The following is an 11796-nucleotide window of genomic DNA, read 5'->3' on the forward strand; positions in this document are numbered from 1 at the left end:
CGTGAAATATTATATTAATTTTAAATATTTTAATTGTTTATATATTTAGTGCTCTTATTAATATTGAAATAGATCCCTTTATTAATTTTAAAAATATTGTATGATTAGTCCATTTTATTTTAAAATTTTATAAAAAAGTAAGATAAATTTATTACACATTTAGATGAATAAAAAATATTAAATATTATTATAATTTAATTAGTTGATGCTTTCCTGCAATGCACGGGAAGTAAAATCTAGTTATTAAAATAACAAAATAAAATTTTATGCAGGGTTAAAAGGAGTTTAGGCTTCCATTTATTTATTTATTTTGATCTCTCCCTCTCCTCGTTTCCCCCCGCAACGGCCCTCTTCATTGTGCCCCCCCCCCCTTCCTCTGTTCCTCACCTTCAACTGTAATAACCCTGGAATTTTAAACGCGCGGCTGGGGATATTTCTTGTTCGCCTCCATTTTTGATTCTCCAAAACCTGGCGTGAGATAGACCAATCGAACCCTAGCCTCCGATCTCCTTCTCGCTGCTGTTGGCGGAGACTGTGGTAAGCCGGAATCCTTTCCCTCCGTCGTTTTCTTCCCCTGTTTCTTCTCTGTGATACGTTGCTGTGCGGGTTGCTGCCACTGTCATCAGTCTTCTCCGTCCTCCCCTGTATTGCACGTCTCTGGTCGGCTTTCATCATCATCTTCCTGGGTCGCGCAACAACATCTCCTTCTCTTAGATTTGGCCATCGTTGATCACTGGTAAGGATTTTCTCATTTCTTTCCTTCCTCCTCGGTTCTGTCCGTGTGTATGTGTTGAAGAGAATGGTTGCTGTAATGGTAAGTGGCTTCGATCTCTTCTTCTGGTTGAGATTATGCGAGTGGGTGTGTGATTGATGGTTGAAGTGCAAAATTTTCTTCTCCTCTGTTCCTGCTGCCCATGACCGTATATGTTTGGATATGGAGGGAAAGCTTGATTTAAGTTGAAACTTGTATTAATAAAAAGAAGATGATGATGGTGTTGTTTGAGTTTTAGTTGAACTTGATTCGATTATTGATGCTGATAAATTTTTTTGGAAAGTGAAATTGATGAGGAAGATGTTGGTATTAATTTAAAGGTTCATGCCCACAGAGTATTCGATAAAATACCTGTTGGAAGAGTTTTACTTAATTGAATAATTAGAGTTTAGTTTTAGTTTTGTGTTAAATATAATTATGGGCAATATCTTTAATCTCCCTTCAACCAGATACTCATCTTGAATTGGAAGGAAAAAGAGATCTTTGTTGCTGGTCTGTGATCTTATGATGGGAAGTTATCATTTTTCATTTACTTCCTAATTGTCTTAAATCTCGTTTCAAGCCACTTTTACTTTGCGATTCTATGGGGAAGCATGTCTTTGATATCTTGAAATCTTCAACTGTGTGGTATGCTGTAAACGTATGTGTGGTGTACATGGCTGTAACGTGTTACTTGAATGAGTCGTTTTTACTTTGGATAGAAGTTGATGTCATGAACCTATATGCAGAGTTAAACTAAATAGGAAGTTGTTAAATTTTGGTCATTTAGCTCAACTAGATATGGGACTTGTGTTGCACAAAGTTATTTGTGACTTATGAATAACTGATTATGTCTTTGTTTTTTCATAAAGGAGTTTTATTTAACTTTGTTCTCTTTAAAGTTGTAATGCTATTTGTTTGCACATGTAAAATTGCATTTGATGAGAACTTTGGTTATCGACTTTTATGATGGTTTTGTGTATTGAACTTCGGTAGAAGAGTTTTTTTTTTCCTTTTAAATTTTTGCCCAGACTTATCATATGCTGAATATTAAACAGAAAATGCTTGTAGATAGCACGAGTGCCATTCTAGCATTATGGGGCTTGGAAAATGATGTGTTTCTGAAGATCACTAAACTGCTGTGAGGGTACTCCGACCTGCAAAACAACCTGATTTGAACCTTTGGTAGGATAAAACTGGAACTCAAGTTTGCCATGGTTGTGAGTTTCAACTTCGTTTGAAACTTATAGATGTAAATACTGCTTTGATCAATGGACCCATATGACAATACTCCCCCAGATGAAGAATCCCTTTCTCTCTCCACCTTGGCTTCCATGAGATCCCTCATCATCAACCCTTCAACTCCACAATCAACCATATCTTCCATTTTTCAAAAGCTTATTCGCTCACTTGAACTTAGTCATGACAAAGTCCTTCTTCATTACTCTCTCAACCTCCTAACCCATCTTGCCTTGCACCACACTTACTTTTCTCATTTCATTTTTCAATCTGTCTGTTCTCACTATCTTCTCTCTTCCCAATCCACCCGCCTTGCTGTTGACTCACTACAAGTACTGGCTTCCATCACAGCATGTTTTCCAGCGCTGAGCTTGAATATGAATAAGCTTGATGATGGGTTTTATGTTTCTCTCTGTTTTGGCCCCTCTGTGTCTGCACGTTTATGGTTGCTGAACAATGCAGGGCGCTTTCAAATTCAGCCATCTTTACTGTTTACTGTGTTGCTAGGGTTCACAAAGGATCCATATCCTTATGTGAGAAAGGCTTCTCTAGATGGACTTGTTGATTTAAGTAATCATGGCATCTTTGAAGACTCTAGTTTAGTGGATGGGTGTTATCGTCGTGCTGTTCAACTTCTGGGTGACATGGAAGATTGTGTGAGATCATCTGCGATTCGTGTTGTAAGATACTATTACTTAATGTTTTCCTTTCCTTTGTGTGCTTCACGGAGAATATGACTTTGCAATGCTTGTGGAATAATAATTAAAAGCTAGTATTTTGAAGCTTAGGGTATCGTATCTTCAATAAGCTTATTTATCCTAAATGGATCATATTTAGTCTTCTAGCAACTCGCTAACAGGTTTTGCACTTCTGGAAATTTTAGTATAACTTGAGGTCTTATATGATACGTTAACTATTTTGTAATTTCAGGTTGCTTCATGGGGGCTAATGTTAGTGGCTTCTAATTCTGACATGAAAAGCTACTGGTCCAATGAAGTATTTGCCAAGGTATTTTTTTGATTCTATGGGCTATGCATTGTCTATGGTTTTTGGATCTCAATTTCACAACTGTTTGATATTAAAGCTACAATTCCAATATTATGATGATTTCCTATGCATGATTCTTTCCCCTTCTTGACAATGATATAAAGTTAAACTGTGATGTCTTTGACAAGAAACCCTTTTGATAAATGTATGCTTTTTTTTTTTTTTAAATTCTAGTGGCTATGCATTTTCTATGGTTTTTGGATCTCATTTTCACAACTATTTGATATTGAAGCTACAATTTCAATATTATGATGATTCCTTATACATGATTCCTTCCCCTTCTAGACAATGATATAAAGTTAAACTATGATGTCTTTGACAAGAAACCCTTTTGATAAATGATATATCTAAAGAGTGGGTTGTTGATAGAGCACATTGGCGAAATGTGTTCTATGCACTTGACTCCATATAGTGGGATAAAGCTTGTTGTCATTGTTGTCTTTGACAAGAAACAATGAGTTATTCAATTAAACAAGATTTTGGGCCCATTTTTTGCATGAAATTTGAAGTCATACCATTTATAATTTTAAATAATGCTATTAATAGATTTTATGTTATATATAGATTCTTGATGCATGTGATATAATATGTTCTCATGTTATTGCACAATGTCATTTTCTTTTTGATGCTTTCAGAAATTAGATTTATGCCTTACATAGTTATATTATTGAATCTATACAATTTCAAGTCACTGAACTAATATGATGGAATCAAATTTATGTATGATATTCATTAGGAACCCATGAGCTTTGTCAGGCACCAATGAATGGAGGGCTTCCCCTCGTGCCACTGTCCTTTTTGCAAGTGTTATTATGTTTTTTTTGTGTCCAAGTATTTTGGAGACTATTGATTACCTTGGTATTACATGCACTGCATATTCATGCAGCTCTGTTCGATGGCAAGAGATATGAGCATGGAGGTCAGGGTTGAAGCTTTTAATGCCCTTGGAAAGATTGAAATAGTATCTGAGGATTTTCTTTTGCAAACTTTATCAAAGCGAGTCTTGGAGGTTGGAAAGAAAAAAGAAGTTGTTGGCCAGAAAACAACTGAACAATTTAAAATGCTGGCAGCTAGTGTTGCTGGTGCTCTAGTGCATGGACTTGAAGATGAGTTCTTTGAGGTAACTTTTCTAGAACATTAGTGCTTCATATGCATTTTATAATAATGATCAGGTGTACCATGTATCTTTGAGACAAAAGGTTTCTTGTCTAAATTAAGTGGAGAACTTCGCCTCTTAATGCTCCATGTTTAGAGAACTTGATCTGGCAATTGGCTGCAATTAAGTGGTAATGGTTTAAGGCTTTTTCCCATATTTGATTTGAAGTTGAAAGAATTTTTGTTTAACCTGAAGGTGCGGAAGTCTGCTTGCCAGTCCTTACAAAGACTTGCAGTCCGCTCTATTGAGTTTGCTCATGAAGCTTTGAACATTTTGATGGACGTGTTGAATGATGATTCAGTGGTTGTTCGATTACAAGCTCTAAAAACTATGTATTATATGGCAATTAGTGGCTGTCTGAAGGTTCAGGAAAAACATTTGCACATGGTATGTTTTTCTTCCTTGATAAATACTTGGGCTGAATATCCAATATATGACTATGATTTATGGTTGTTGGGAGTCAAATTGATTTTTTAAAATAAAAAAGGATTTTTCCTTTTTTTTTTCCTCTCCTTTTACTTAGTTTTGCATAACGAACCAAATAACTAGTTTACTTGGTGATACTGTTGGTCATCGACTACTGTGAAACTGTATCACCTTTGCAATAACATAATAAATTACTGGAGTCATGCGCATGTACTTTTTGATCAAATCTTATGTCTTGGATGTCCCATAGGTTTTTGTTCTATGATAAAGCTTTTTTAAAGAGAAAGATAGTGATTTGCAATATTTGATTGTGGAAACTTTACCAGTCAGAACTCAAAAGGGGTGTTGTTCTGTGATGAAATTTTCAAAGATCTTTAATCCTTGTCAATAAATCTAAATTATATATTAATTAAAAAAATTCTTTTTTCTGGCCTATTGTTAGCATTATCTTTTGTCTGCTCAGCAAGTCAACATCCTGATCATGTTTCATTCCATGCTTTTCCAGTTTCTTGGTGTTCTAGCTGACAAAAGCAGGGAAGTGAGATATGCAGCAAGGAAAATAGTTAAACAAGTGAAGCTGAATAGTCTCTTGTTGTTTAAATCAACTATCGATGGTCTTCTAAATAGTTTGAATATTGACCCACAGGTTTTCTTCTAATTATTCTGCAATTTTAACCTTTTTATTCTAAAGATGCGCTTGTGAGATTTTACAACAACAATGCAATTGATTGCAATGCTTACAAAATATTTTCCGGAACCCTTGAACCCTAACACAGACCATATATCCTGCTATGCTATGAACAATCTGAACACCTTTCGCAGTTATCATGTTCCCAATCAAATCTAAATGGGGTAATTTAGTTTTTCATTTTGCCACCCATTTTCTTGATTGGCGATGGCCTCACTTTCACTGCATTCATTCTTTTCCTATGCTTTTACAGATAATCGTTATTTAGTATTTATGTCCTAAATGTTCACTTCAGTACCCTATGACCTTAGAACCTTTCTTCCTCATTATATCTATCTTGTTTTTGCTGTATGGATTACATGCCGCTCAATTTTCTTATAATTCAAGCCCGAGTTCTACACACATATATATGTATTATATGTATGACACCAATTTTTTGAAATTATTGAACTTTAATTCTTTTTCTTTGTAACATCTACATATTCTCATGCCAGGACGAAGCTGATGTATTTTCAGCAGTTTCTCATATTGGCCGAAATCACGTGAAGTTTGTAGCCATTTTCTCCAAGGAAGTTTTAGAAGAGGTGAACTTGTTCCTTTTACGATGATGATATAAATTTCCAGCATCTTCATGAAGAATTTGCGCTTGTCCTGCTAACATGAAACTATACTTTTTTGACAGACTGTAGTTAGAGTGGCATCCTTAGAAACTTGGGTATTAGAAAGTTGCTGCACCTACTGCTTACAATTTACTCTTGCAGTACTAGTTTTATATATCACAAGTGTGTTTGATAGGCTGAAATTCCTATAGTTTTTCAGGGGTGTGATTTTGGCATTACATTTAACACTGTTGCGCCTGTTTATGTAATTTAGCCCCATAATAGAAATGATGTTACTTGATAAATTCGTTGCAATGTTCTAGTGGCAACAGATAGGAGGATGGTTAAGTTTTTCATGGGAGGTCACTATCTAACATTTGTAGTGTCAGAAGAATAAAACCTCATAGAGGGACAAACAATGATGCATTTTGCCTGTAGTTTCCTCAAGATTGATTTTATTCAACTGATCAAGGTGAATGAATTTTAACCCCCATTTTATGACCCAGAAATCTAATTTTCAGCAGAGATAATTGAGATGAAGTTAATATTATGTTACACCATTCTGTCAGGTAGAAGCAGCTTTTGAAGGCAACCCAGAATTCAGTAGTGCGAGAGTGGCTGCACTTTTAATCCTTTGTATCTCTACCTCACTGTTACATGACGTAGGCACCATACCTCCAGTTTTGTTTTCTTATGCCGTTACATTCCTGGGGAGGATTTATTCTGCTTTTATTGATGTTATGGATAGGGATGCCGTTTTGGCCTGCCTATCTGATAAAAGTAGATCCATGGGTTGTTTTGCCTCAAATATTAACCATGATGAAGGGGAGCAACTATCATCCTTAATTCAAGGTGATCATTGTGCCAGCAAGGATGTGATAAGTGTTGAGACATCACAGAAAGGAGATGTGGAGTCTGAAATTCAGTCCCCTTTTTGGAGGGAGCCAAAAGATATACTCAATACTCTAGTAGAACAACGCCTAGTGCATGACGAAGTCATAAAGTTTACAAATCATATTCTTTGGAAGGTCCCAGATATCTGGTCTCTGATACAATCTGGCTTTACAAGTGAAGTGCTCAAGATCCTGAGGTAATTTAGCTCCATTAAAATTTGGCCCTTTTTGGCTTTAATTCAATTTAGCTTCCCTCGTATATCTATATGCATATATTGGCTGTAAATTATGGCAAATTTATGTAGAGATTTTCTGTAAACTCAGAATGTAGCTAGTTCATGGTGACAACAGTCTATTTGAGGGCCTGACATTTAAGATGTTTGTCCTGTGAGCTTATTTACTATTGCTACATGACATATGTTTTGATCGTTGAACACTTGCATGCATATGAAATTTTATCTTGGTTTTCTTTTTAAGCTTTGTGTTGACAATGTAGGAGCTGGAAGGAGGATCTGGCAACTATGAAATTTGATCCTGCGGGATCCGGTGATGCTTTGGCATTTATCATGCAATATCTTCGAATAATAAAGTGCCTTGGAAAAATTTGGGAACATTTCCCCCAAGAGAAACTTGGATGTTCTCGTGCAATGGGGGAATTAGACTATAAACTGGCAAAGCTTGATAGGAGGATTAAAGAATTCAGGAGTCAGTTCATAGGGTTTTCTCCACAAGAGGAGTTGAATGTCTTGGAGCTAATGCTAGTGACTTGCGTCCTTAGGTTGTGTAAAGTTGACATCTGTTGTCACACTCTTTCATTAAAGAGGTTGACTGCAATACTTTCACATCTAGAATCTCTCCTTAAAGAAAGCTCTGTCGTGCCATCCACATTTGTGGTTGAACTCAGGAAATTGTTATCTGAAGGCACCTCCATAAGTGAAGCCTCCCAGAGTCCACTTGAGTTTTGCAAATGTCTCAAATTCTTCTCCCTGAAGCAGTTCGTATGTTGTGGGACAATTAGACTTGCACGAGCAGAGCTAAGTATTTTGAATAGTGACTCTGAACACCCACTTCCTTTTGTTTCGGGACTACCAGTTGGAGTTGAGTGTGACATCGCTCTCCACAATATCACCAGTGATAAAAGGTTGTGGCTGAGCATGACCATGAATGATGATGGTTCGCCACAGTATGTTTTTCTAGATTGGAAGCTTTTTGAAGGTTCTGCAGAGGTGAGGGTTAATTCTGCATTTGTTGCTCCATTTTATGGAACCCCAAAGGCTAGTTCTTTCAGGTTGAGGGTCAGTATAGGTTTGGAATGTTCATTTGAGGATGCTGTTCCAAGGAAGACTCATGGAGGGCCAAGACATGAACTTACGTTTATTTGTCCCGAAAAAGTTGTTCATCTTTCTAATGTACTAAAGACTAAATCACACTCCCTCCGATAAAACATTAAAGTATACGCGTGATTTTGGTTGGGATTGAGATGCCAATAGCTCCCTAGGCCCTGTCCTTCAATGAAACAAGGTTCAAGTTGAAACTGTTGCGCCAGAAATTCCAAATTCTAATGTCAAGAGCTCTAAAATTGTGTTCTTTACCAATGGGTGCTTGTCCAAGTGGTTAGGGACTTGGACAACTTAACATAGGGTCTCATATTTGAGTTTTAGAGTATGCAGCACTGCAGATGAGCTAGTAGGACTTGCGAAATCCCCTTGACGAGAGCCCCCTAAGTGGGGATCTAGATTAGTCAGGTGCACTAGGCGGGCAATAAACTTGACATGTCCAAACGCTTTAGGATATTGGGTACAAAAAAAATTGTGTTCTTTACCTTCCTCTATAATAATTTACTCTTCCAATCCTATTTATAAAGGTATTTTAATGATTATTATATCTATCTTTTCCTCTAGTTGAGAATATTATTAAATATTAAATATTTTATTTTCAAAATATGCATATTTAATAAGGATAAAATTGATTTTTTTTTGAATTTTTAGACAAAGTTAATGGGAGTTAAGTTTTTCTTTAATTTTAATGAAAATATTAAAAATGATTTGTAAATAGAGCTTGTGGGAGTTGTGCGTTAATGTTATTGTGGACAATTTCAAATTGGACATATAGGATGGGCACGGAAAATTTGCCCCAATCACAATCTAAAGGTCTCAAACTTTTAGTATTATTTTTTTTAGGTCAAGGGTTATTTTTGTTTTTAAATTATTATACACGAAAGCTCATAAATGATTTTAAATTTAATTTTGGGTTAAATTTATTCCTCAATTTTAGAATTTTGCTTCCTTCGTACTCCTGATGTTAATTATCCATTAGTGGGGTTCACATGAATTTTTGAAATATTTTTTATAATAAAATATAATAGTAGGACTTTTTTTAATATTTTTTTAGGTTAAGAGTCTAAAATGTTTCTTAACTAAGTGAAAAGGGTCATATTCACCCCTAAAGTCAAGAAAAAGTCATTTATATTCTTCAAGTGTTAATATTTTTTATTTTATTAGTATTGTCTGTTGTGTCAATTGTTATCATTAGTGGGGCTTACATTTGAATTTTTTAATATTTTTAATGGGTAATATCATTTTTTAATATTTTTATAATTTTAAAAAAAATACTCTCTTTCCTCTCTCTCTTGCCCCTGTCATTCCCTCTCGTTCACTCATTCTTGGATTGAAGCAAGTAAAGTAGCAACGATAGAGCACCCAGCATGCCAATTGCAGTTTTGTTATCATCATGAATGGCCAGACTGAAGAATGCATCGGAAGCATGTTCTTGCAATAATTGGTGAAATTTTGGCACCATTTGACAATGGCAAATTTTATGGCAAGGTTAGGAATTATGATAGAAAAATCAGACTTGGAACTATTGAAGAGTCATGGTGTGAAGTTTAAATTTTTATAAGCTTGAATAGAGACTCGCTCAAATGTGTGGCTTGAGCCTTGGAGAGACTCACTAAAAATATAAAAAAAATAGTGAGACCCATTAAAATATTAAAAAAAATTTAAATGTGGGCCTTATTAAATGTGAAATTTGACGGAATAGATAGCAAGATAATAGAATCAAAAATCTTAACAGTTGAAGGATATAAATGATCCTTTCTTCACTTTAGGGTGATCTTAGCTTTTTTTGCTTAGTTGAGAAGTATTTTAGATTCTTAATCCTATAAAAAATTGATAGGACCTACTAAAAATATTAAAAAATTTAAATGTGAGCCCTACTAACAATGAAATTTAATGAAATAGACGGCAAGATGATGGAATAAAAAATTTTAATGGTTGAGGGATATAAATGACTTTTTCTTAACTTTAGTGCATGGCACACTTTTAGGAAAAATAATTATTGTCTTTCTTGTATGTAGGCATGGTATGGTGTCAACACTTTAGCAAGCCTTTTTTTTTTTTATTAAATTTTAAAAGTATGTTTAACATGTTTTCAAATATATCAGGATCTTGCGTTTTAAAAATATATTATGGGCTTATATATATATATATATATATATATGTATTTGTGTTGTGACTTGTAGTTAGTGTAAATAAAGTTCGAAAAGAATTGCATAACTTTACACTTACTGTCAAGAGAAACGTAATTAAGGAATTTTTGAATATGAAAATCTTAATCATGAATATGGAATTATGGTCTCAAAGCTTGGAAATTGGAAACTGCAAATATCATATGCTGAATAATGACGCAATTGATTTGTGCTTGGTGCATCATTACATATCACGTATAAGATAATCTAAAATTTAACAAAACAGTACAACAAAGAGATGATCCATAAGAAGATTAATACTTGATGTTGACATTCACATCCAATGATATAGCAAATATATCACCCATTGAAAGAAGTTTACAAAGCAACAAAACATACTGGATACATTTGCAAGAAAAAGGAAAAATGAAATATAATACAATTAACTTTAACAATTTAACTTCTTCTCGACCAAGAAGCTCTACCTTGTTCTTCAGTATGACGTCTTCTCTTTTAAGTTCTGGAAATTCAAAGAGATCTCAGGGTCCACGTTGAAAATAATCCCGGTGGCATTGAAAAAGCTTTAATTACCTTCACATCTGATGCACTAAACAAAGGGACAAGTTAAAAACGGGGGAGAATTATATCCAAGCACTATATATTCATAGATAAGGATTAATAATAAGTGTAATTTGAGAGTAAATAAATCGTGTTTCCATTTTAATCACAATCAATTTTATATTGATCCTTGTCTGCAATAATTTGCTTAAATGGTCCTTAAATGTGTTTCATCCTAAAAATAGAGGAAGAGTAGTTTAGCGAGTGTAATTCAGCAGGAATCGTCATATAACTGATTAAAATTAACATAAACAATATCACTGAAATTTACACAACATTCCCGAAAAAAGTCGGTGGGGGGGGGGGGATACTAACCACCTTTCACTGAGAACAGGCCAGGGTCGATGAATTAGTGATATATGAGAAATGACAATCATTATTACGCTGCACTGTAATGAAAGAACAAAACGGTAAAAAGGAACTTTTTGAGACCACATTTCGAAGAAAGAAAAAAAAATATATATATATATATAGTTATGATAACAAAAGGACAATCAGAATTGAATAATATAAGCCAAACCTCTGCGTCCTATACAAGAGCGTTGAGATAATCGACCACATATGGAGGGCCCATGACACTCTTCCAACGTAAATGCACTATCCGAATGAGCGAAGCCTGCCTGCAACTTCCTGATAGGAATTATGCGATCTGAATCCATCTGGTTGCTGCTGTGCTGGCAATGAAAAAACAGTTGGATAAAAAATTAAAAAGGATTAAAGAGCCAAAAAAAAAAAAAAAACTCACGAACTTTTCTTATAGGTACCCAATATTTTTAAGTAAAAGACAGTATAAAAGCACCTTTGACATTGATAAAATGAGTGCAAAAGTTTTCAAACTATTAAATTTGTGTTTAGTGAAAAAGGAGTGTCACAAGGTGTGCCAAAGATATGCGGTCTCAAAAAAATGAAAGAA

At 34.7% G+C, this 11796-nt stretch overlaps 1 protein-coding gene across 2 annotated transcripts; it reads left to right on the plus strand.

The window, feature by feature from the left end:
* Nucleotides 1-343: 343 nt before the first annotated feature.
* On the plus strand, nt 344-8394 carry LOC129315498 (protein SIEL-like). 2 transcript variants are annotated; one of them, XM_054959237.1, is made up of 9 exons: nt 344-736; nt 1810-2670; nt 2921-2998; nt 3924-4157; nt 4389-4580; nt 5125-5265; nt 5802-5891; nt 6476-6996; nt 7296-8394. In XM_054959237.1, the coding sequence occupies exons 2-9, from the start codon at nt 2023-2025 to the stop codon at nt 8239-8241; spliced, it is 2850 nt and encodes a 949-aa protein (XP_054815212.1). In that variant the 5' UTR covers nt 344-736; nt 1810-2022; the 3' UTR covers nt 8242-8394. The 2 variants fall into 2 exon arrangements, with proteins under 2 accessions (XP_054815212.1, XP_054815213.1); XM_054959238.1 differs by having other exon boundaries at nt 1823-2670.
* The last annotated feature ends 3402 nt before the right edge of the window (nt 8395-11796 follow it).

The sequence above is a fragment of the Prosopis cineraria genome, unplaced genomic scaffold (genome assembly GCF_029017545.1).
Source record: "Prosopis cineraria cultivar Desert tree isolate PC_DT_omini unplaced genomic scaffold, ASM2901754v1 PC7, whole genome shotgun sequence".
NCBI classification, from domain to species: domain Eukaryota; kingdom Viridiplantae; phylum Streptophyta; class Magnoliopsida; order Fabales; family Fabaceae; genus Prosopis; species Prosopis cineraria.

Coding starts and splice junctions, on each gene's coding strand:
- LOC129315498 (XM_054959237.1), top strand. CDS start 2,023: ATGGACCCATATGACAATACTCCCCCAGATGAAGAATCCCTTTCTCTC. Junction 2,671..2,920: donor GATCATCTGCGATTCGTGTT/GTAAGATACTAT, acceptor TTGTAATTTCAG/GTTGCTTCATGGGGGCTAAT. Junction 6,997..7,295: donor GAAGTGCTCAAGATCCTGAG/GTAATTTAGCTC, acceptor TTGACAATGTAG/GAGCTGGAAGGAGGATCTGG.